At 39.9% G+C, this 26810-nt stretch overlaps 1 protein-coding gene across 5 annotated transcripts in view; it reads right to left on the bottom strand.

Moving 5' to 3' along the window:
* Window positions 1-1295: 1295 nt before the first annotated feature.
* Window positions 1296-26810, bottom strand: part of TNFAIP8 (TNF alpha induced protein 8) — a 144616-nt gene continuing 119101 nt past the window's right edge. For all 5 annotated transcript variants that reach the window (XM_070793280.1, XM_070793281.1, XM_019964664.2 and 2 more), the window contains one exon: window positions 1296-3006. In XM_070793280.1, coding sequence (XP_070649381.1) covers window positions 2441-3006 — 566 coding nt within the window. In that variant the 3' untranslated portion in view covers window positions 1296-2440. The remainder of the gene's footprint in view (window positions 3007-26810) is intronic.

Genomic DNA, 26810 nt, shown 5'->3' on the forward strand with positions numbered 1-26810 from the left:
TTTCCACCTCAAATAAACTCAGGCACATTTCTGTTTCATCAGAAATGAACTTGCTGATGAAAACTGACACTGATTCTTCTGAGTCATGCCTTCCAGGCACAGGATGGGTAAGGAGATGGGTTCCCTCAGAAGATGATGCTGAAACAGGGGAGCAAACAGGTTCCCCTGCTTCAAGATACTCCTCACTGCCTTCCTTCTGTGTGAAATTCAGGGCTGCTCTTCCCCTGCCCCATGCACATCTGACTGCTATCCTGAAGGTAAAAATTTATGATCCCAAAGTGTCCAGACTCATCTAAATTTATTCCTAGGTGTTCTCGCTCTCTGTTTGGTCCTGTTTATAGCTAGAGATGAGCAAGAAGCACCCGCCAATTGCCTGGGTACTTCATTTTCCACACTCTCCCTGCTGAGGGAATCCGGGAGAACACAGAATGCCCTAGGTCAGTAGCTTCCATGTAACACACTCTTGGTTTTCCCAGAGCTGGTCAAGAAAGGCTGCCAAACTAAATCTGTAAGCCATTTAGCAGTCTCTGAAGCTAGAGGGACCAATTCTGCAATCACTATGCTATTGCTATAACTTACAGTGGTCACCTACTGGCCTGGGGAAGGGAGGATGGTAATTTCAGTTCAAATTTTGGTGTCAGGATTTAACATCAAATAGGGAGAGACTGTTTTCCTCTGTTGCTTGACTCAGATAAGCACATGAGGGTCCCAGAGAAAGCTACCACTTTCTTTCAGATCAGATCAGATCAGTCGCTCAGTCGTGTCCGACTCTTTGCGACCCCATGAATCGCAGCACGCCAGGCCTCCCTGGCCATCACCAACTCCCGGAGTTCACTCAGACTCATGTCCATCGAGTCAGTGATGCCATCCAGCCATCTCATCCTCTGTCGTCCCCTTCTCCTCCTGCCCCCAATCCCTCCCAGCATCAGAGTCTTTTCCAATGAGTCAACTCTTCGCATGAGGTGGCCAAAGTACTGGAGTTTCAGCTTTAGCATCATTCCTTCCAAAGAAATCCCAGGGCTGATCTCCTTTAGCTTATAGCAAATTTTAGTTGTAGGACCTTTGCTGGTAAGCTATTATTTTAACATAAATATTCTGGGAGGAAGGCAAATTCAAGGCAAAGGAGAACACTAAATCACAGACATAGTGACAATGCAAATATTTAGTGCTGGTGACCAAGTCTGTTATTTCCTAGGAGATAGAGTTAGCCAGCAGGTTTCTTTTTCACAAAATAAGCAAATGCTTACTTTATCATTCATACATATAAAATTATATATAAACAACACACAAACTGCTTGGAATGCAAATATTCTTTGGTTTACTCATCAAAACAGCAAATAACAAAACAGCAAAATCTTATCAGTTAAATAAAAAAGTAACACTTTATTTACCTATCAAACCTTACTAAACATTGAAATGCATTCATTCTCATGTTCTTGTAGCAAGATTCGTTCTTCCCTTCTGCCTCTCCTCCTCCTAAATTAAATTATTCTGATGGGCTCATCACTAAAGTATAGATTGTTTTATCATTCTTAAAAGCACTTACTTTTTATAGACCCAATATCAGGAATGATCTACATTTTCTTTTTTTCTTACATTTAAACTAGATATGAAAAATGGAGATTCCATCAGCACATTTTCAAGATGACATACAAGTTAAGCCCTCAGCAAGCATTTCAAGGCAAATGGCATGTCATTTTGGGGAATTTTCATGTTTGAGGAAGTATTACTGTTGCTACTAAGAAACAGGACTCAATTCCGGAAGCATAGTCTTACATTAGACTAAATTATTCATAATGTCAAATACAATTTATTTCTAGAATAGTGATTTCAGAGAAGCAGTTTTCTATTTTTCTGAGGGTTCAATTTGACTGTCTTAATACTTGAATGTCTTAATTCTTAATTAAGATGGAATTTTTGAATGTCAATTAGAAAGTCTTTAACAAGAGAATCTTTAACAAAAGGTAAACCTGAAAATGGAGTTGTTTCAAAGGAGAAATGACAGTAAGAGAGGGTTCTTGGCTTTTTAAAAGAGGTACACGTACATAGTAAGGAATAAAGGTGAACCAAAATACACAACTCTGTACACGTTAGAAATATCCAATGTGTCACCAACACAACTGCCCTAAAAAAAGATGTCTTGAGGTTTGGAGCCACACGTATCTTTCTCTAAATAACTCTGTATTTGCATCATGCAACCATACATCTTTCCCAGGATCTGTTAACTGTTGGGAAGCTTTTAACCAGAATATTTGGCAATACATTTTTCTTCAAATAAAACAAGCCTCATAAAACATTACCATTAATGTCTGACAACTGAATTGGGCAGTCTTTCTGAAATATGTGTAATCTTTTAAAGCATTCTTGTTTTTTCCTTCATAAATCAGCAGAGCTCCGTCTTCAAATAAATCATGAGCAGTCACAACTTCAACTCACATGCTCATATGTTCTCTTCATCCAACATTTTGTTGATACCATCACACAGTTTCTGTAAGTGGGGTTTATAATTTCCAAAGGGATTATACAAGGCCGCCAAGAAATCACAATCTGAGAAGTGATCAAAGACGTTGTTAACACGTCCATGTGACTTGGTGGTGAGGTGACGCTGGATGATCTGGTGCAGCATCTCTCTGCACTCATTCAACAGCTTGGACAGCACGTTCCGGTCAAAGGTGAAGTCCACCTGGTGGAAACTGACCACCGTCATAGCAAGCTGATGAACTTTCTTCTTAAATTTCTCCATCAGTGCCAGCTCGTCTTGGTTAAACTGGTTATTCCTGTAAAGGATGGCCAGCTTGATGACGGTCTTGATGAGGTTCTTGATGATTTTCTCTGCCTCCTTTTTGTTCTGGGTGTACTCCTTGGTCACCCTGTAGAGCTCATCTAGCACTTCACTGCTTGTGTCGTCGATGAGGGTGGTTGCGATGGACTTGGATGCCATTTTGCCCAAGATCTTCTTTTGTGCCTGAACGGCCAGGTTTTTGGAATTAAAGACATCTGTAGCCACTGAAAACAAAAGGGGAGGGGGGAGATAAAAATTCAGTAAAGATCAGAGAGAGGAGCAAATTAAAAATCTCATCTGGAGAAGTATTTTCCTTCTGATGTTCTCACTCTATGGTTTGCCTCCCACCTACTAACATTAGCTCTTGGTTCAGAAAGGAACTAAAATAATTTTCCTACATTTGGGGGGCAAAATTAGGTTCTTCTCACTGGTGAAATTAATGGGTGGCTAGGCTGCACTCCACGGGGTCGCTAAGAGTGAGACACGACTGAGCGATTTCACTTTCACTTTTCACTTTCATGCATCATTGGAGAAAGAAATGGCAACCCATTCCAGTGTTCTTGCCTGGAGAATCCCAGGGATGGGGGAGCCTGGTGGGCTGCCATCCACGGGGTTGCACAGAGTCAGACATGCATAATCTTGAAGGTTTTTTGGCAATTCAAGTATTTTATTTATACCTTCTGCTTTATAGCCAATACTTCATTTAGAAGTTAAAGGGCTCCAGGAGAAGGGGGTGGGAGAAGGATAAATAAGGAACTTTGGATTATCATACACACATTACTATATATAAAGTAGATAATTAAGGACTTACACACCAAGTACCCTAGCACAGGGAACCCTACTCAATATTCTGTAATAATCCATACAGGAAAAAAATCTGAAAAAGAATTAATATATGTATATGTATAACTCAATCACTTTGCTGTACACCAGAAACTAATACAATGCTGTCAATAAACTATACTCCAATAATATTTTTAAAAAGTTAAAATTTTAAAAAAAGAAGTTAAAGGGCTCTGATCATAAAGATAGTATGTTTCACAAGGAGTAAGTTTTTATGCAATTTTTCCCTAGTTTAAATTTTATAAGAATCACATAAGGAATATAAAGTCAACTCCACAATTGTTCTCCAAGCAACAGTAATCGAGAACAATTTAACAAAATCCATTTAAAAGTAAAAGGAAAAAGGTGACAGAGCTAAGATACTGAATAAATTGATAAATTTGATTTGGAAGCTAATCAAAAAGAAAACCTTGTTCTGTAGTCCAAAATCTGCAAAAAGTCAAATTTCCTGAGCCACTGGTCAGCACCTACCAGTTTGATCATCCTAACCACACTGAGTGTCAACTCTCCAGAGAGGAGTGTTGGAAAGAAATATTCTCTGGAGAACTCATTGTCACTTGCTATATCTAATGAATGGCCACTGTGCCCTTTACATTTTTATATGATTTGAGGAAATAATCCTTCAGTATGAGCTAATGAAATGTGCCACATGAAGAACACATTTTGAGAAAGCAGATCCTTAGAGTTCATTTCTGGAATTATCATAACTTAACTGGACAGAGATTAAACATACAAGCAGAGTTGTATGTATTAAGTATTAATAAGACACTGTGATGCTCCCTATTCATAGCCAGTCAGTGAATATGCTCAATAAATGTTTATTCCCCAAACCAAGTTTAGTTTTTCTCCTCTCCAGAATTGTCCCCACTTTGTGCATGCTGCTCCATGACCACCGTGCTCCCTCCCTCTTCTCCGAGGTGCCTGAGTGTTGGGAAGCAGTCACTCAGCAATGAAAGATGAAAAGCTTAAAAATACAGATATGCAGGAATGAGTCAGGGCATCAATGATGTTATTAGAAATAATTAGGAAATTATTTCTAGCTTGAACATGTTAGCAACATCAGAAAACAAAAAGGTAGCTACTTCCAAGTCCAGGCTGGGAAGGTCTATAAGAAAGTAACTCCCTCGATGTGGAACTGCCATGTCAGATTTGAAATCAGGGCCAAGGTAGCTCATGGTATACAGTGCAAGTAGCTGTGAATTACCTAATTACCAGGATGTCACTCAGAACTTTACATGTCCATACACCCTGAAAGAACATCTTGATTGAACTAGAGATGGTCCTTTCACAAATGTCGATATTTAAACTTGTGAAACATGAACTGAAACTGCAGAAGAACTGAAATAGATTTTGAGAAAGAAATGGAAAGTGAAAAAGCATGAGAAATAGCCAACTTGTTGAAAGTTTTCAGGCTTTTTAATACTTTGCTCATTTAAGTAGTAGTTCACTATTTATTCCTACTTTTCAATGGTTTGCAAGAGTGCATGGTCTCACACTAAAGAATTTATGTCAAAATGAACGTAGTTCATTCATGTAGTTAGTATTATCAAATTAATAAGACCAGGGACCATCTTCCATGACTGAACTTAAGACACAGACCTCTACAAATAATAAACCTGATTTATATAGGAAGGGATATCCCCAAATTTTCAGACACACTAGGATTTCAGGAATTTATTTTATATAAAGTTGAAAGGCTATTCTGTTTCTCTTTGCGACCCCATGACTGTACCCTGCCAGGCTCCTTTGTCCATGGGATTCTCCAGGCAAGAATACTGGAATAGGTTGCCATTCCCTTCTCCAGGGGATCTTCCTGACCCAGGAATCAAATCTGGATCTCCTGCATTACAGGAAGATTCTTTACTGTCTGAGTTACCAGGGAAGCCCATACACTATATAAGAAGGGATACTCCCAAATTTTCAGATACACAGTAACTAATTAGGATTTCAGCAATTTATTTTATATAAATTTTAAAGGTTATTCTGTTTTTAATTGATTAGAATGTGGCACAGTCTACAAACATCCCATCAGGAATTTACTGCAATGCCTATGAAATGGCAATACAGTACATTCTGAAATAACCCAAACCAGAAAGAGAGTTCAAAAGACTCTCCTGTGCTCCTCTTTCTAAGGCTGGACTTGCAAGTTTGTACCTCTAGTAGGCTACTTTTAAAAATTAAACCTAAATGTCCCATTTAATTGCAAATAAAGACAATAATAACTCTCTGGTGTAGCACATTTAACTTCTTGCAAGAGAAAGGCTGCTGCCCATGAAGCAAGATCGTTCCTCATTTACTGAGAACCAAATCTGAACCAGGACAGAGAAGTTGATCTCTGAGGTTTCACATTCGTTTCAGAGGAACTTCAAACCCTGCTCCAGAAATACAGCAGCAGCTTCACACTTGCATTTTACCCTCTGGATTATATCCAATACAGTCATCTTTGAAAATGAGGATGAAGCTGTTGCTCCCTGCTCCGTGGGGAAGACATACATGCAGTACATTTCTTTCCATTAGTGAAGGCCTCTTCAGGGCCAGCTGGGAGTTGTGGCTGAGAGTTGCTGGCCAGGATTGTGTGGTCTGTGATCATGAAATATGATTGCTTTTTTTCCTTGCAAATTAACTGCCTTTAGCCACTCCTGCTTAGGCTTGTTTGTCAGTGCTACATCCTCCACTAGATTGATGAAATGTCTGGTGTATCTCACAGCTAGTCCTGGACCACATTTTTCTCCTTCACAATCCTCGTCCCTGAGTGATCTCATCCCCTTCCATGGCTTCAGATATCACCCACAGGCCAATGATTCCTACCGTTGCAACTCAGCCCTGACCTCCTTTCCAGACTCATTTTGCAAACACACTCAAGGTTTTTCTTTTCCTTAGCTATTGTGCAGGCATCTCAAATGTACCATGTCCAAAACTGAATCCTTGATTCCTTCCTGTCCCCAGATTGCTACTCCTCCACTCTTTACTATCTTAATTAACAGCATCCCTTCTATCCATGTGCTCAAGTCAGAGACCTGAGAGTTGTTCACCATACCATCCCCTCCCTTAGCTAGTCCAGTGCCAAGTTCTTTCTACCTTCCTCCAATTCTCTAAATTCTATTCACTTCCCTCTATCTCCATGGACCACAGCCCCAATCCAAGCCCCTACCCAATCTCTCCCCACACAGCAGCCAGGGTTTTAATGTAAATCTGAAAACGATGCTTCAGTTAAATTCTCTGCTAACCATCATACTTCCTTGTTCCTGAAATCCTCATCATTTGCTTACGTTTTCATTGTCTGTCTTATTTGACTAGAATCTACGCACTCTGAGAGCAGAAGTTGTATATATTATTCACTGTGTCATCCCTCTAGGCCCACGAGGGTACCTGGTACCTGACACTCCTGACAGAAGCAGAAGTTAACTGCCCCTCTCTCTTCACTATATTTAAACACTTCTCCATGAACACATGCTGACATGAAAAATGAGAGCCCTAAATACATATGTGGGTGCTTTGTTGTAAAAGCTAGAGAAATAGACATCTTCTTTACCTAGTTAAATATGTGGTTTTCTTCTTTTGAAGTGCACCTCAGACTGTGGTTTCTCTTATTGTCATCAACCAGTTCTTTTGAAGAGCAAGATTTAGCAACTTAAGTATCCATTAACAGATGAATGGATAAAGAAGATGTGGTACATATACGCAATGGAATATTATTCAACCATAAAAAAGAAAGAAATATTACCATTTGCATCAACATGGATGGACCTAGAGATTATCATACTAAGTGATATGATATCATTCATATGTGTGGAGACTAAAAAAATTATATAAATGAACTTATTTACAAAACAGAAATAGACTCACAATCATAGAAAATAAACTTATGGCTACCAGAGAGGATGAGGGAGAGAATAAATTAGGAGTATGAGATAAACACATACATGTGTGAATGGGCTCAGTCACTCAGTCATGGCTGACTTTTTGCGACCTTGTGGACTGCAGCCTGCCAGGTTAGTCTGTCCATGGAATTTTTCATGGCAAGAATACTGGAGTGGGTTGCTATTTTCTACTCTGGGGGATCTTCCAAACCCAGGGATTGAACTCATGTTTCCTGCATCTCCTGCATTGGCAGGTGGATTCTTCACCACTGTGCCACCTGGGAAGCCCCTAATATATATGTGCTACCTACTGTATAGCACCGAGAACTATTTTCACTGTCTCATAACAATCTATAATGGAAAATAATCTGAAAGTATATAATTGAATATATATCACTCTACTGTACATGTGAAGCTAATATAACTTTGCAGATTAACTATAATTTTTAAAAAATGTAAACATAAAAGAATAAAGAGGAAAGACTTATTATGTACAATGAGAAAACCTCAAAGGACAATAATACAAATATTTAGTGTAAAAGCAGGGTGCACTGGTTCTGTCTTGAGCTACAGTGGAAGATTAAACATACACCCACCTTTCACTCTGTCTGGATCTGTGATGAAACATATAACCAAGGTAGGCCCAGGAAGCAACTGAGATGTATGAGTAAATGTTCTCAAAGAAGAAAGTGTTGGAAGTACTGATTTACTTGTGTTTGAGAATACACATGTATGTTGTTGACTAATGAGAAATTATGCTTTATATATATATATATAGGATTACCATGACATCAAAACTATTTAAGATAGTTTACAGAAATAGGTATGACTGCTATTCGACATCTGCTTATCTCACTGCCTCTCCTCTATGTCTTTACATCTCCTTTCTTAGCTTAATCAAATAGTCTATTTTGGCAATGTTTGTTGTAAGACAAACTGATTTTTAGGGAATACTGGTTTTAGTATCAACAATTATAAATTTGGAGATAAATAATGGTGTCAAAACTATAATGACACCTTTATACAAGAAAAAAAAAGTGCTCAGAAGGGGGGGAAAAAAACAAACCTTTTCATGACACTAATGAATGAAAAACTATAGTTTTCTGAAATTAACAAAAGTTACCCATAACATTCAAAAAACTAAGATCATGGCATCCAGTTCCATCACTTCATGGCAAATAGATGGGAAAACAATGGAAACAGTGACAGACTTTATTTTCTTGGGCTCCAAAATCACTGCATATGGTGACTGCAGCCATGAAATTAAAAGATGCTTGCTCCTTGGAAGAAAAGCTATGACAAACCTAGACAGCATATTAAAAAGCAGAGACATTACTTTGCCAACAAAGGTCCATCTAGTCAAAACTTGGTTTTTCCAGTAGTCATGTATGTATGTGAGAGTTGGACCATAAAGAAGGCTGAGCACCAAGAATTGATGCTTTTGAACTGTGGTGTTGGAGAAGACTCTCGAGAGTCCCTTGGACTGCAAAGAGATCAAACCAGTCAATCCTAAAGGAAATCAGTCCTGAATATTCATTGGAAGGCCTGATTCTGAAGCTAAAGCGCCAATTCTTTGACCACCTGATGCAAAGAGCCAACTCATTATAAAAAACCCTGATGCTGGGAAAGATTGAAGGCAAGAGGAGAAGGACATGATAGAAGATGGGATGGTTGGATGGCATCAGCAATTCAATGGACATGAGTTTGAGCAAGCTCTGGGAGATGGTGAAGGACAGGGAAGCCTAGGATGCTACAGTCCATGGGTGTCACCAAAAGTCGGACATGACTGAGTGACTGAACAACAACAACAAAACCCATAACATTGGCTTCCCAGGTGGCTCAGTGGTAAAGATTCCATCTGCAATGCATGAGACACAAGAGATGCAGGTTTAATCCCTGGGCTGGAAAATCCTCTGGAGGAGGGCATGGCAACCCACTCCAGTATTCTTGCCTGGAGAATCCCACAGACTGAGGAGCCTGGTGGGCTGTGGTCCACAAGGTCGCAAAGATTCAGACATGACTGAAGTGACTGAACACACACACACATACACATAACATTATCCCAATTAAGACATTGCTAATATAGTGAAGTACTCAAGTCACTTTCTTTATAACCTCACCTGCAAACACATAATTTCTTTACCCATGAAATTTGTTATACTTGGAACTTTGAAATGGTGACTACAGATGCATGTATATGTCATTACTAATTCTTGCCTAGTTAAAATTTGATCCAGTGGGCCCAGTATTAGGAAGGATGGAAAAGAAAACAATTTGGACAGCATGTCTGGCTGCTGTGGTCTGTTAACAGAAGTTCTTTAAACTAATGTGTAAAACCTTAGCTCTCTTGCACATGCCGCTGACCCCCTTCGCGGGGCGGGGTGGGGGGGGGGGATGCGTGCATTTATCAGCTACTTGGATAACTGTGAATTACTCCAAATCTAAATAGGGCTTAGTAAAAAGACTGCTTTGGGGATATACAAGTGGCCATAACCAACAGTAAACATTTCACAAGAAGTCAAATGGCTAAGAGTTGACCCCCTATATCAGGATTTGATAGCGCTCTAGGAGGAAAGAAAGGAATTGTGGAGCCCAGCCTCCACACAAACATGCCAGGGTGGAAAATTCAACAGGGTAGAGAAGAAACAACAAAAGAAAGAAAGAAAAAGAGAGTGAGGGATGGGGAGAGGGCCACAGCCAGCAGAACCAGTAGAGATTCAGACTGCGAAAGGGGCTGACCCTGGAAGGGCCAAAAGCAATGACCATGGCAGCAAGCAGAGGCCATCTTATCCAGAAATAAAAGACAAGTGCCAGGAACCTTAATCCCTTATCACCTTCAGGTCACACAGATGGAGACCCTAACACAAAATAACATACTCTTGGGAAAATCAATACATCTAAGGTTCTTAACCTGATGTTGAATGCAAATTTGGGGGAGCATACATTTTGCTGACCCCACGTGCTTGAAAACCAGTGGTGTGCCTCATCACAGGGACAAGCTAAGTCATTCACTCTGTGTCTCCTTCCACCTTTAGAAAAGCACATGCTCATTTTAAAAGGCAACATATTAAAGAAGACAAATGTCAGGGAAGACAGTGACTTTAAAGGGGGGCAAAAGAAAAAAAAATAAATCACTGGATGGCTTTTCATGGAGTCCTGGAAGTTGTAAAGCACCCCCTTGCAGATTCCTTTCCTTGTTCTGCACATAGTTGATTCACAGCTCTTAAGCAAGTCTGGTACTACTGCAGTTGGCTCCTGGCCACAGAGACACAGATAAATTCTGTCTACTCGAGGTGCAATTGCTTCCTCATTTTCTTGTCTGCCTGTGTGGCATGAAGCAATCGCTTTGAAACGATCATCAGAGCTTACTAATTCCTCATTAATGAACGAGTTAAGCAATATCTTTGCCATGTCCATTTTGTATTTTTTATGAGTCACGAGTTGATCTTCTTAAAAATATCCCCTTTAACACAGAATAGAATTTTTCCCTAAAAACCATGTAAAGTAAAAACAAAACTGCAGTACACATTATTGTTTAGAGAGAACTCATACACGTTTCCTATGGCAACTAATTTTTCCAGGGTCCTGGAAGAGTGTACTAATAAAAGTCCAATATTCTGTAGCTCTCGGTTCCATGAAGCCATAGTGCTTAGGGATACCACGGGCTTCCCAGGTGGCTCAGTGGTAGAGAACCTGCTTGCCAGTACAGGCAGACAGAGGAGACGTGGGTTCAATTCCTGGATAGTGAAGCGCCTGGAGGAGGAAATGGCAACCTACTCCAACCGATATTCTTGCCTGGAAAATCCTGTGGACAGAGGAACCTGGCAGGCTACAGTCCCTGGGATTGCAAAGTGTTGGGCACAACTGAGCGATGGAGCACACAGGCACAGGGATATTACTGAGACTCAATTTCTCTTTCTACAAGATGGGATTAATGATCCCCACACCTTGGAGTTGCTGCAAAGATAAACGGACACGGACCAGGAAGGAGGATCTCACAGAATACCTGGCACAGAAGTTTTCTCCACAGGTTTGCTTAAAGAAGTCAACAAATTAAACTTCAAATACCTTCTGATGCTTTCTAGTACTGAATGACATTTGGTGAAAATCAATCAACTCCTTCTGGACTCAATATGGAAATACAAAATGCTTAGAAATGCAAAATGCCTGATGGACTGTATGAAGATAGAGACTTCACATACTTTAGTGAATAACGAGTCATAGAATCTTTTCCATGATGACATTAAAAAAACTAACATATATTAAATTTTTCTTTATCAGGGAATTTCTTTCTCTCTCTTTTTTTTTTCAGGTAGATTTCAGTACCACCAGAACTCTGATAGGTAACACAAGTATATTTTGTCTAGGGAAAACTGGCCCATGGAGAACAGAATCAAATCCTGAGGAGAGGAAAAAAGACAAACAGTATCAACATCCTCACAAAGCTGTGTGATAGTGGGTAAAATGTAAACAAAATGGGCCAAATATAAAGCCGAAGTGAAAACCCACAGCAGACAAGATTACCCCATAAAGTCACAGCTTCACCCCCAGACTTTCCAAAGCTTTCCAGAGAACCAGAGACGCAAAGGCAGGTAAGAACAGCATGGATGGAAACAAAAGATCAAGGTCAAGAGTCCCGGGTTTTCGACTTGGCTCCAATTTACTTTCTTCAGGTCTGTTTTCTCATCTACTAAGGGGTCATCCTTTCAAGGTGGTCTGGCTTAAGTTATATTTGTGTGTGTGTGTGCCAAGTCACTCGGTCGTGTCTGACTCTTTGCGACCTGATGGACTGTAGCCTGCCAGGCTCCGCTGTCTGTAGGATTCTCCAGGCAAGAATACTGGAGTGGGTTGTCATTTCCTTTTCTGGGGGATCTTCCCAACCCAGCAATTGAACCTGGGTCTCTTATATCTCCTGCATTGGCTGGTGGGTTCCTTACCATTAAAAGTGAGAACACTCCAGCAGTGTGCTTCTGGGCTCATGACTACAGATCACAAACGCACACTGAGTTTTGCTTCCTTATTTAATACACTTGAGGTAGAGAAGCAGGAATTCAAATCCAATATTTGCACACACTGTGTTCTTTCTACTCGTTTCTCCTTATATCTTCTATTTTTCCAAATTTGTGGACAAGAGAAATTACGTCCTGAAGAAAATACTGTGAAGCTTTTCCCCTTTGTGGTCTTGAGCTGTTTTTGTTGTTTTAATTCTGGAATCTTTTCATTTTGATTTTGGGTTCAATTGTATGTTTTTGATGCCTGTGGCTTAATTTTGTGATGATTTTGAAATTGAAAATGTAATTTCCTAAGTTTCAATACCATTAACTCCATATTAGACTCCATCTCTGTTTTTTTGTTATTGTTTTGTTTTTTTCCAGTTAATTTGCTCCATAAATCATGAGATGACTTGATCGCTTTCTATGAAGCATAAACTCTGACAAGATATGCCTGACGCGTCTAGATCCACTAATACCAGGGTTGGAAGAAAGTTGATGATATCTGTATGAAGAGGTATGGTTGGATTCCATGGAATGTCAGTCTTGTAAATATTAGAACAGAGATTACAGGAATAGAAATGGATTTTGTGGCTACTCAGAGTGAGAGGTTAACAGTCACGAGAACCCACTGGCTAGTCACTGTATTTTGAACTTAATACCACATTATCCCCAGAACTGCCTAATTCTGCACTATCTTACTGAAGCTTCACAACAATCTCAGGAGGGAGGTTATTATCCCCATTTACAGATATGGTAAATGAGGCCCAGAGAAATTAAGTTGCTTTCTTAAGTTCGTATAGTCAGTAAGTGGAAGAGATGAACTTGATCCCAGATGTCTAACTCCAACCTATTCTCTTAAGAGTTCTGCTATACCATATAAGCATAAAAACAAAACAAAACAACAACAACAAAAAACTTTCTCTTGAAGTATGGGAACAGGAAGACCTAATAATATTTGATAAAGTGAAATGAAATAAAAGAAAAATAAAAAAAGATACGAGGTCTCCCTGGGGTAAGAAATGGACTCAATAAAATAGATCAATCCAGCTGGGTTTGAAATAGCCTGTATTTCTAGGGAAAACCCAAGGTAGTTTCAAAACATTTTAAAATGAAATTAAAAAAAATAATATGCTTACATTACTCAAAAGCCATAATATAAATATTTAAAGTGAGAAGTCTCACTTTCAACTTTGCTACTCACTGCACAGTCCTGACCCTGACCACTGCTTTCCAGAGACAACTATTCTTTTGGTATCCTTTCAGAGTTGCTGTCTTCTCTGCACAAATGAGCATATATATGAATAGACAGATACTGAGCAGGGTAAAGAGGTTTTTGTTGTTGTTCAGTCACTAAGGCGTGTCTGACTCTTTGCCACCCTATGGATTGCAGCATGCCAGGCTTCCGTTCCTTCACTATCTCCCAGAGTTTACTCAAATTCATATCCACTGAGTTGGTGACGCTATCTAACCATCTCATCCTCTGTCATCCCCTTCTCCTCTTGCCTTCAGTCTTTACCAGCATCAGGGTCTTTTCCAATGAGTTGGTTCTTCACATCAGGTAGCCAAAGTGTTGGAGCTTCTGCTTCAGGATCAGTTCTTCCAATAAGTATTCAGGGTTGATTTCCTTTAGGATTGACTGGTTTGATCTCCTTGTTGTCCAGGGGACTCAGAAGAGTTTTCTCCAGAACCACAATTCAAAAGCATCAATTCTTCAGTGCTCAGCTTTCTTTACATCCCAACTCTCACATCCGTATATGATTAGCAGGAAAACCATAGCTTTGACTATACAGACTTTTGTCATCGACAAAGTGATGTCTCTGCTTTTTAATATGCTATCTAGGTTTGTCATAGTTTTCCTTCCAAAGAGCAAGCGTCTTTTAGTTTCATGGTTGCAGTCACTGTCCACAGTGATTTTTGAATCCAAAAAAATAAAATCTGTCACTGCTTCCACTTTTCCCCCTTCTATTTGCTATGAAGTGATGGGACCAAATCCCACGATCTTACGTTTTTTGAATGATGAGTTTTAAGCCAGCTTTGTCACTCTCCTTTTTCACCCTCATCAAGAGGCATTAAGAAGTCTTACAGGTGTGTAATTCTTATTAATGCTATTTTTGAATGATGAGAGATTAAACCGAGTAATTCCAATTTATGAAATTCTGTAATTCCTTGCACGACTAGGACATAAAATGGTGAGATGCCAGAGGCACATGGCTGTTACCTTTATTCCCATTCATGTGATAGCAGTAAGAGTCCTTCAGTGAGTGGTGGGAAGGTAGCAAGGTTGAAACAGAGGTCTTTACTTAACTGGGGCAGGGGGAGGTTATGATTAGAGAAGTTGTGCAGTTTATCATCCTAATGGGATCCCTCTGCAAACGGTATTATTAGCAATTATGCTCTGACAACAAACCTGTGCCTCTTCCAGCAGGTAAATGTAAGTGGTCACTAAAGACTACTTAAGTACTGAAGCACTAAAGGCACTCAAGACTAAATAAGAAAGGGTCAAAAGTCAGGGTTATCCAAATATTTAGGACCTGAGAAATTTCTTGGGAACCCCACATGAGCACCAGCCAGCTTTTATTCTGAATTATGTTAAAAACAAAAACCCAATTCTTCAAGAAGTTAAGAGTCTTAAGCGAGGGGTGAGGGCTAATTCCCTCTAGCTAAATAAGTTTGGGAAATAGCCGTATATGAGGGACAAGGGTCCCATTTGAGTTGCAAAAAAATGTACTAATAATATTAAAGGTCTTGAGGATTAGTGGAGTAAAGGAACATTTTAACTTTACTCACTCAGGTTTTTCAAACTACACAGATGACCCATTAACAAATTTGTAGGCTAAGATCAGTGAAAATTATTGGCTAACAAATGAACTTGAGTTCTTGCTATTCCTCTGGAATGGATTCATAATTGTCTCCTGTAAATAGGGGAGGGCAGGACAGGCAGTCAGGCAAAAAGACAAGCAAGGTGGTGACTGTGAGCCTGGGGTTCAGGGGTCAGAAGCCTAGTTTGGCTATTGAGTGCTGGGTCTCTGGGGCTAGTTACCTAACTTCTCTGTGCCTTAGTTTCCCCACATGCAAATGAGGATACCTGAGGGTTTTATGATGATTAAATGGGAATAATCCATACAAAGTGCTCAGGGGAGCTCCAGGTGTTAAAAAATAACATCAATTAATGTGAACTATTATTACTATGGTCATTAATGTTGTTATCCCTATTGTTAAGGTAGGTAGGTATTGTTGACATTCAGCTGGTGTGGGATGATAAGAGTCTTGTGATCATGACTTGTGAAACAGGAGTGAGGAGAGATGACAGGACATTAACCCAAAGACGTGAATCATTCAACAAAACTTCTGAGTGTTCATAATGTATCAGATACTGCAGATTCAGTCCTTTCTGTCCAGACACTCAAGTCTAAGGTGGAGTGGAGGCAGGAAGCAGATGGTTTACACAGCTCAGCAGAATCCTGAAAGCAATGGTAGCAAAGAGAAGGAACGATAATTTTGCTGGAATGGAAGGAAATTAGGTTTGAGGAAAGTTTCACAAGTAGAGACTGACCCAAGAGGCAGAAAAAGAAGATTCTGCCTTAACAAAAATAAATGTGACTGCATTCCAGAGCTGACCTACAGAATTCCGACAAGAGAGTTAGGAACGAAAAAGTCTGCCCAGCAGTGTACCCATATGTGAGAAACCCAAGGAGGCATGTGGGTCCTATGGATTTTAGAGAAACTTTTTTATTTTTAATTGAAGGATAATTGCTTTACAATGTTGTATTGGTTTCTGTTGAACAACAATGTGAATCAGCTATAAGTATATATATATATATCCCCTCTGTCTTGAGCCTCCCTCTCACCCTGTGCCACACCCCCCACCATCTCACCCCACTAGGTCATCGCTTTAGAGAAACCTTAAACACAAACTATGTATAATTTGTTGTCAAGGCCAGGAAAATTTACTACAGTGGTACTCAGTTTCTGAGAAAGCTTTGGTAGGGAAAGAACAGATACAGCAGGAAATGGGCAGCAGTCTCTTTGGCAAGGGTTATGAATATCAGAAGGTCTGGAGTTTTCTAGAAATGCATTGTTGGACTTACTGAATCAGAATCCTCAGGACTGCAGTCTAAGCAGCTGTATTTGGAGGAAGCACTGTGATGGATGGTTCTGATGGAGAGTAGTGGTGGAAGATCCCTATTCTGAGGTGTACTTCTACAACATAATACTTTATAATTTTCAACAGACATTCTTTTTCCATTAAGGCATGCTGTAAATAGCCTATGAACAGATGTAAGTGAAAGTGAGAGTGTTACTCCCTCAGTCGTGTCCGACTCTTTGCAACCCATGGATTGTAGCTCGCCAGGCTCCTCTGTCCATGGGATTCTCCACGCAAGAATACTGGAGTGGGTTGCCATGCCCTTCCCCAGAAGGATCTTCCTGACCCAGGGATCAAACTCCGGTCTCCCGCATTACAGGCAGATTCTTTACCATCTGAGCCACTATGGAAGCATATGAACAGATGTAACTCCTCAAATTTTTTTTCACCCAAAACTAGATGTGAGTTTGCACACAGAATCCAGAGAAAATATTTTCACAATAGAGCTTATTCTATTCAGGCCTCAAAGAGAACAGAAAAGTTACCCTCTTTATATGATACTTTAATCAAAACTTGAACAGGACCTATCACTAGGCTTCACATGAGTTTGAAATTAAATAAAAATATCCTATAAGTGTTTATACCAAACTGACTTTCGTGAGCTATTCTTTTTCTTTTTAAATTAAATGAAACCTTCCTTATTTATTATATGGGATTAGGATACTTTATGTTTTTCTTAAAGATTTTTCAATTAAGCTGGGTTTATTTACATACCTTCTTGAGGACATGAAGCCTTTCCATTGTTGATATAAGCCAAGCTTCTACCAGATTACAGAGGAAAGTCCTCTAAACAAGCCCCATGATGTTCTATACTTTTCCACCCACTAAGTTCTCCCATCCTGCCAGAGGCCCTGGCTCCTCATGAATATTTATATTCACTCCTGTGCTACGAAAACCAGTAACAGACTTAAAATGCCAACACACTAGAATGCAGATTAGCTACTGAGCCACCCCTAAAACTGGAATTGGTGATCAGCACACCCTTTCAGGTCTCCTTAGGCTGCTCCTGGCTATATAACAGAGACAACCAGACAACCAAATTACAGCTGACATTTGCGTGGCACTCCATAGTCTGCAAAATATTTTTAGGATAACACTTCCATGTGTTTATGAAAGCTTTGTTCTGGTTTGGTCCTCTTACTATTATGTAACCCTGAGGGAGCAGATGAGAGAATTGAGGCTCTACAGTCGAGGGACTTGTCCAAGGGCATTTAGCGATGGGCAGAGCTAGGGTACATGGCAGTCCATTATGGTGCATGGTTGCTCTGTAAGAAAGGTGAAATTAAGAGAATGTATACTCTTCATGAGGTTTCTAGCAAATGCTGTGATGTGGCTGAGCCAGCTATATAATCTCACCTCTTAGAGCTTCTCTACTGCCCAAGCTAAAGCAACTCCTCGAACTAAAAAAAAAAAAAAAAAAAAAAGAAGCTAGGCCTTACACCTCAGAAGAGAGAGGGGAAAAAAAAGGAAAGCAAAATGATGTGTCCACCATGTTTCACTCCTGAAAAAGTCCTGCTCATCCTTTAAGGCTCAGTTTAAATGCCACTTCTTCCAAGAAGTTTTTCCAAAGTACAGTGGCAAAGTAATCTAAATCCAAAGGAAAGAATAAAACATTCCCTCTTCCAATGTATTTTCTGCCTTTTGGGAGAGTTAACTTTCTGTCTTGGCTTACTTGATCATGATCCTTGACAACTAAGGGACCATTCTCTCTATGCATCTCTCTCCTCTTCAAAGTGCTTAACACGTGCCTTCCAGATTCCATGGAGTGAGACACAGTCCACTGTTCCCGTCTGCCTCCTTGGAACCTATCACTATCTTTACCAGTAATTCATCAAGACGTATCAGGGAATGAACTCCACATCCTATATCTCAGTTCGGTTCAGTTCAGTCACTCAGTCGTGCCCGACTCTCTGTGACCCCGTGAATCGCAGCATGCCAGGACTCCCTGTCCATCACCAACTCCCAGAGTCCTCCCAAACCCATGTCCATTGAGTCGGTGATGCCCATCCAACCATCTCATCCTGTCATCCCCTTCTCCTCTTGCCTTCAATCTTTCCCAGCATCAGGGTCTTTTCCAATGAGTCAGCTCTTCACATCAGGTGGCCAAAGTATTGGGATTTCAGCTTCAACATCAGTCCTTTCAAAGACATCAGTCCTTTCAAAGAACACCCAGGAATGATCTCCTTTAGGAAGGACTGGTTGGATCTCCTTGCAGTCCGAGGGACTCTCAAGAGTCTTCTCCAACACCACAGTTCAAAAGCATCAATTCTTCGGTGCTCAGCTTTCTTTATAGTCCAACTCTCATACCCATACATGACCATTAGAAAAACCATAGCCTTGACTGGACAGACCTTTGTCGGCAAAGCAATGTCTCTGCGTTTTAATAGGCTGTCTAGGTTGGTCATAACTTTCCTTCCAAGGAGTAAGCATATTTTAATTTCATGGCTGCAGTCACCATCTGCAGTGATTTTGGAGCCCAGAAAAATAAAGTCTGACACTACTTCCCCATCTATTTGCCATGAAGTGATGAGATTAGATGCCATGATCTTAGTTTTCTGAATGTTGAGCTTTAAGCCAACTTTTTCACTCTCCTCTTTCACTTTCATCAAGAGGGTCTTTAGTTCTTCTTCACTTTCTGCCATCAGGGTGGTGTCATCTGCACATCTGAGGTTATTGGTATTTCTCCTGGCAATCTTGATTCCAGCTTGTGCTTCTTCCAGCCCAGCATTTCTCATGATATACTCTGCATATAAGTTAAATAAGTAGGGTGACAATATACAGCCTTGATGTACTCCTTTTCCTATTTGGAACCAGTCTGTTGTTCCATGTCCAGTTCTAACTGTTGCTTCCTGACCTGCATACAGGTATCTCAAAAGACAGGTCAGGTGGTCTAGTATTCCCATCTCTTTCAGAATTTTCCACAGTTTATTGTGATCCACACAGTCAAAGGCTTTGGCATAGTCAATAAAGCAGAAATAGATGTTTTTCTGGAACTCTCTTGCTTTTTCCATGATCCAGTGGATGTTGGCAATTTGATCTCTGGTTCCTCTGCCTTTTCTAAAACCAGCTTGAACATCTGGAAGTTCATGGTTCACATATTGCTGAAGCCTGGCTTGGAGAATTTTAAGCATCACTTTACTAGCGTGTGAGATGAGTGCAATTGTACAGTAATTTGAGCATTCTCTGGCATTGGCTTTCTTTGGGATTAGGATGAAAACTGACCTTTTCCAGTCCTGTGGCCACTGCTGAGTTTTCCAAATTTGCTGGCATACTGAGTGCAGCACTTTCACAGCATCATCTTTTAGGATTTGAAACAGCTCCACTGGAATTCCATCACCTCCACTAGCTTTGTTCATAGTTATGCTTCCTAAGGCCCACTTGATTTCACATTCCAGGATGTCTGGCTCTATGTGAGTGATCACACCATTGTGATTATCTGGGTCATGAAGATCTTTTTGTACAGTTCTTCTGTGTATTCTTGCCACCTCTTCTTAATATCTTCTGCTTCTGTTAGGTCCCTACCATTTTTGTCCTTTATTGAGCCCATCTTTGCATAAAATGTTCCCTTGGTATCTCTAATTTTCTTGAAGAGATCGCTAGTCTTTCCCATTCCATTGTTTTCCCCTCTTTCTTTGCATTGATCGCTGAGGAAGGCTTTCTTATCTCTCCTTGCTATTTTTTGGAACTCTGCATTCAAATGGATATATCTTTTTTTCTCCGTTGCTTTTCACTTCTCTTCTTTTCACAGCTTTTTTAAGGCCTCCTCAGATAGCCATTTTGCTTTTCTGCATTTCTTTTTCTTGGGGATGGTCTTGATTCCTGTCTCCTGTACAATGTCACAAGCCTCCATCCATAGTTCATCAGGCACTCTGTCCATCAGGTCTAGTCCCTTAAATCTATTTCTCACTTCCACTGTATAGTCATAAGGGATTTGATTCAGGTCATACCTGAATGGTCTAGTGGTTTTCTCCACTTTCTTCAATTTCAGTCTGAATTTGGCAATAAGGAGTTCCTGATCTGAGCCACAGCCACCTCCTGGTCTTGTTTCTGCTGACTGTATAGAGCTTCTCCATCTCTGGCTGCAAAGAATATAATCAATCTGATTTCGATGTCGACCATCTGGTGATGTCCATGTGTAGAGTCTTCTTTTGTGTCTAGAGCTTAACAAATAGATTTTCTTACACTTCATGGACAAAAACATAGTCCCAACTGTGGGATGTTAAACACCTTTTGTTTTAAAGAAAAATAATCTATATAAAAGATATGCATTTTCATTTCTTTTCTCTCTCTCTCTTTTTTTTTTTTTTTTGGTCTACTGCTTTTCTCTCATCTTTTGCCAAAACATACAGAATAACCAGCCACTTTTATTTGGCGAAGTGACCATATTTAGCTATCTGAGTCCGTACTGCAAATGTTCTGGCATCTTCCATGAAAATATCCCAAACCCATCTGTTTGAGTATTTTAGGAGCAGTAACCTCTTGGCCTCAGCTTGGGCATCTCTCAAATATGCCTCTTGGCACAGCCTCCCAACATTCTTGTCAAAACCTTTCCCCAATAACTGTTTGATAAGGTTAAGCTAGTCAAGCATTTTAGAGCCATGTCAAGTCCTAAGAGGCTAGATTCCATTAAAGGTAAGCGAATGATAAGATGAGATTTGCTGGGCCTTAAAGTAAATTATCTCATTCCAAATATCAAGATATACTGAAGCTCTAAAATTACAGGGTATAACCTTGGGGGGAGGGGGGAAGGACTCTAGTGGTTTACAGAAGCAATGTGCTTACTGCTGGCTACCTCCAGAGTGGCACTTAGGTTCTCTGTGAAGTCATTTCTACCCCTCTTTCTAATCCTTTCCCCGCTCCTAACACTCAGGTATCCTCCATTGTTTTATTTAGATTAGGATGCCTTATAGAGTTTGCAACATAGACACTCTGTTGTTTGGCCCATATAGTGTTGTATTCTTTTTTTTTTTTTTTCTTAATTAATTAATTTATTTTAATTGGAGGCTAATTACTTTACAATATTGTGGTGGTTTTTGCCATACATCGACATGAATCAACCACAGGTGTACGTGTGTCCCCCCAGTCCTGAACCCCGCTCTTACCTCCCTCCCCACCCCATCTCTCTGGGTTGTCCCAAAGCACCAGCTCTGAGTGCCCCGCCTCATGCATCGAACTTGCACTGGTCATCTATTTTACATATGGTAATTGTATTCTTAGAATTAGTGGGTCATTTAAAAACTTGAAAAATGTAGCTTCAAATTCTGTGTTTCTGATTTTTCTTTTGGCTATCATAAGGTCTGACCAAATCGGGCCCACATTCCCACATGGTAACCATGTGGGTCTTGAGGTAAACTGTGGCTGTCCGCCTTTAGAAGGAGATAACCTTGCTGGTTTACCACAGGCCTTCCCTGGCCATCTGCACACAGGTACACTCAGTTTCCAGGCTCTGCAGCCATTTTAAATATGAATAGGGACTTCTCTGGTTAAGGTAAGTGCTTAGGACACAGTGCTCCCACTGCAAGGGGCTTGGGTTTGATCTCGCCAGTGAAACAAGATCATACATGCTTCATGGTGCGGTCAAAACATAGGGGAAAAAGAAAAAAGGAAAGAAAGAAATATGACTACATTTCAGAGCCAACCTATAGAATTCCTCCTGGCTTTTCAGAAATTAGAATTCTGCCCAGCAGAGTCTGTACGTCCGAAACCAAAGGACATGTGAGAGTTTAAATTAGAAATAATTTAAACCTAAATTACGAGCAGTTAGTGAATGTTTACAGAAAGCTTGCTTGGGAAAAAGGTAGGAAGGTTACGAGTAATAAGAATTTGTTTTCATAATACTTGCTATTTAGTTACAGGCATCAAAATCTCTCCCTAATTTCTACAGAATGTGTTCACTGGGTCTCAGAGAGGTGGCGAATGTGCCAAATTTATAAATATCCTGGGAAAAAGCTGAACTTGGATTTTCCATACAGTTTGAAGCTCTAACAGTAAACAGACTTTTAGCAGAAAAGCCTTCTCCCAGCCAGTTACTTGTTCATTCACTCAGCACATGTTTTACTGAGCACCAAAGTGCCTGCTCTCAAGAAGCACAGATTCTAGTAGAGGGAGACCCCAAGACACAAATTAACAAATGTGTATATACACATGTCAAACACTGACAGGGGTTAGAAAAAAATAAGCAGATTGTGTGTGTTGGTGGGGGTGGGGAGGATGAGGAAACAGTCGGGGTGGCGGAGAGACTATGTTATTTTCTCCAAGGTAGTTGGGGAAGACCTTTATGGAAAGGTGGCATTTGAGCAGAAATGTGATGGAAACAAGGGAGAGCCACCTTGGGTGAAATTCTATCCATTCCTCAATGATGCCTCCCAAATATCATCTCTTCCTTTAAGTGTTTATTGACTAATCCTGTCAAAAACTTTCTTTTTGCAAACTGCTTTGTATCATAATTATTTGCTTCCATTTTCCCTGAAAGTGAAATCTTTGGTGTTGGTTATAATTATTTATTCCTATCCATAATAAATGTTCAATTAATCTTTAAAATGCATCTGCTGGGTCAAAAGAAATTCCCAGATTGTTCTGGGGGAAAAGGAAGCCAAGGGAGGAATGGGAAAACAGTACTGGTTTTTAAAATAAGATATAACAATGTGAGAAACTATAAATTAATTATATTATTTTAATTAGTTATTATACCTAAAATATCATATCTCAAATTTACCTAAGAAACAAATATTGCAATATAGTCCTTTGGAAAAAGTTTATTCTAAATGAGCCAATTCATAACTAGAGATAGGAATCTGGAAAAAAAAATCATCTTTTGATAACATTTGAAACTAGTAAAAATTACTGAATAACCCACACTCTGCAGAGATAAGACAATTCTGTTTTAAGGACAGATGCTGTTTTTTTTAAGACTATAAAAGGCATTTTTTAAGGATAAATTCATAAGAAACTGGAAATTTAAAAAGGCATAAACTCCACCTTTCTTCGCTAGTTTGTTAAGAAAGAAAAAGTTGAAAATTAAGTTAGGGTTATAATATAAAAATCTTTTCTATTTTGCCCTTATTGAAGCTGGCTAACTTAGAGTTAAAAATAATAAAGCCAAATAGTTTTGTTAAAATAATCATAATCCTTTTATATTGAGTCATACATGGTATATTAAACTCATTTTTCAGTTAAGAAAATAACTAAAAAAGGCCATTATAGTCGATCTCTTTTAAGAACTAAAAAACGTTTCCCTAAGTACATTAACTTGCTGTCTGAGAGATGGATTACTTCCCTAATGGTAGATATTTGGGTAACACAAACTTTGGCAAATAAAATAACCAATCAATTTTACCACTAGCTGCCAAATAACAACAAAATAAATCACTTCTCTGAAACACTTTGGCAGCCCCCACCTTTCTGAAGCTTTGCCTCTCCACCCACTCACTCAGTCCTCCAGAGCTTAAGCCATCTCACCTCTACCCATGTCTGTTGCCAATCCTGCTTTTAGAGATGGAAGGAGCCATGGAGACCACGGGCACAGAAAGAGGCCCAGAGGTTGACGCAAATTTACAACGGGACCCTCATTAACTCCTGGTCTCTGGCTCCCCTGTGAGAAGGTACTTTATATTGGGATTCTAAATTGTGCTAGAAGTAGCAGAGAGTAATTCCTTCATTTAAAACAGAGCTTACAAATTTGGGCTGGCCACATGTTTTGGTTGGACCCCCATAATTTTTTTTTAATTGAGACAAAATTCATATCACACAAAAATGACCATTGTAACCATCTAAAAAGGGTAAAGCTCCGTGATTTTTTTTTTATTATATTCACAACAGGTGACAAGCACCGCTATCTAATTCCAGAATATTTTCATCAACCCCAAAATGTGCCCTCATAATGCTTTACTTTTGTTTTTCTATTTAGTAAAAAGATGTAAAAATTGGGAGCACTGACATAAAAATTCACACTTCCCATTTCTCAAGAAATATCTGACCTTCTTGTAACATCTGGGGGCAGAGGGTGCAAGGGGATAAGAAACAGGTTTTGTTCAGTTTACCATCTGTCACAGGCCCACAGGGGCCAGGAAATTAGCTAAGACATGTGAGTTAACCACCCTGCTTTAGAGGTTCAGGGACTCAAACCTTTCTGAGTCACTTTTCAGACCTGGGAGTGACTCCAAGAGGGAACGCAGTCTCAGCCCTCTGTTCCCCTGGCTGGCAATCTGGTTGAGTAAGAAGGCTTCCTAGTTCTGACTTGTCAACACATCTCCAGGCTTCCACCACCTTCTAGACTCACCTTTCCCTCAAAATGCCTTGCATTTTCCACCTCAGCATACTTGCTGCAAATCTCTCTCTTCACCCCAGAAGATATCCTGTATTTACCTGAGCAACAATCTAAATGCTCGTTCTTTGAGCGCCACCAACACAACATGCCTTTGTTTTTTTTTTAATATTTAAAATAATTTTTATACTATTTAAAAGGTTACTTCCCATTTACAGTTGTTATAAAATATTGGCTATATTCTCCATGTTGTACAATAAATCCTTGAACCTGTTTATACCCAACAGTTTGTACCCCCCACTTCCCCACCACTGTACTGTCCCCTCAGTTAGTAACCACTAGTTTGTTGTCTATATCTGTAAATCTGCTTCTTTTGCAGTATATACACTATTTGTTGTATTTTTTTTAGATTCTATGTATAAGTGATGTCATATAGTATTTGTCTTTCTCTGATTTATTTCACTTAGCAAAATGGCCTCCAAGTCCAGCCATGTTAATGCTTGCCTTTATTTTCCACTTACTATCTGTATTTTGTTTCCCTCTGGTTACTTAAAATGGTATTTAAAAAAAAATATTTTAAAAGGAACCAATAAAAACAATGTGAATGAAAAGTGGTACTCTTCCCCTAAATGTACCATAAGCACAAAAATCATTCAAATTTTTTTAAATCATAAAAATTATTTCAATGAGAAGAAAATCCCCAGTACTATTCATTTCTAGCCAGATATTGCTGACTGCCAAAGGCCATGAGCCCCAAGTCTACCTGCCTTGTACAAAAGGTATGAGTCAGTGTGAGTAAGGTGGCAAAGGTCACACAACCCCAAACATAGGCATTCTCTGGGAATGATGCAATGGATTCCAAGGGAGTTGAAAGGGACTAATGGCCTTGTAAAGTTACTGAAGACTACTGGCTCTGTGCCTCAGGCCTCCTAAAATCATGTACTGTACCACCACCGTAGTTCCAGAAATCCTATCCAGTCCTGTCCAAACCTTCCTACCCATGCTACTCATCTCAACAATTGTGCCTCAGGTATCAAGCCACAGACAGCCCTTCCTGAATCTCTCTACCCCAAATGTGGCATCCCCTTGCATGTACTTCTTCATACACATGTCTGATATCTCCCCTGGATTGAAAGCTCCTCAAGGGCAGAGATGGGTCTTCTGTATTGCATCATCTTCTCTGGTGAGAGCTACTGGCATTAACTTACACTCAGATTCCTGGCATATGCCTGTCTTGACAACCCCTGTGAGAGAGCTGTGAAGGAACTTTCAGAAATGGCAAACCAGTTTCCAAATGAACTGAAACATGTTCTAACAGGTAAAGTGTCCAATATGATGAAAGACACAGGGACACATAACTGTATACTGTTGCTCTTTCTTAAATTTGAGGATATTATAAAGAACTGAAAACAGTGACTATGGATGTGTTAAGTAACAGCTATCCTATTTAGGTCAGTTCAGTTCAGTTCAGTCACTCAGTCATGTCCGACTCTTTGCGACCCCATGAACCGCAGCACCCCAGGCCTCCCTGTCCATCACCAACTCCTGGAGTCCACCCAAACCCATGTCCATTGAGTCAGTGATGCTATCCAACCATCTTATCTTCTGTCATCCCCTTTTCCTCCTGCCCTCAATCTTTCCAAGCATCAGGGTCATTTAGGTCAGGTTTGGTTTTAAAGAGAAGTGAGTATGCCTAGCAAGTTGGGAAGGGGGTGGGTACAGCGTCTAGGCTTTGTTTCTGGGATGGGCAAAGGGGCTGAGCACCTTCTGGGATGACTCCAGATGTCACACACACCCAGGAAGAACCAGTTCACACTACTTGGCTCAACCTGGTAAAGAGACACAGGACAAAGATTTCCACAAGCATATAGAAGCAGTGTTTTATATATTTTTAATATTAGTTTAGTAAACACTGCTTTTATAT

This window comes from Bos indicus, chromosome 7 (assembly GCF_029378745.1).
Source record: "Bos indicus isolate NIAB-ARS_2022 breed Sahiwal x Tharparkar chromosome 7, NIAB-ARS_B.indTharparkar_mat_pri_1.0, whole genome shotgun sequence".
Classification (NCBI taxonomy): domain Eukaryota; kingdom Metazoa; phylum Chordata; class Mammalia; order Artiodactyla; family Bovidae; genus Bos; species Bos indicus.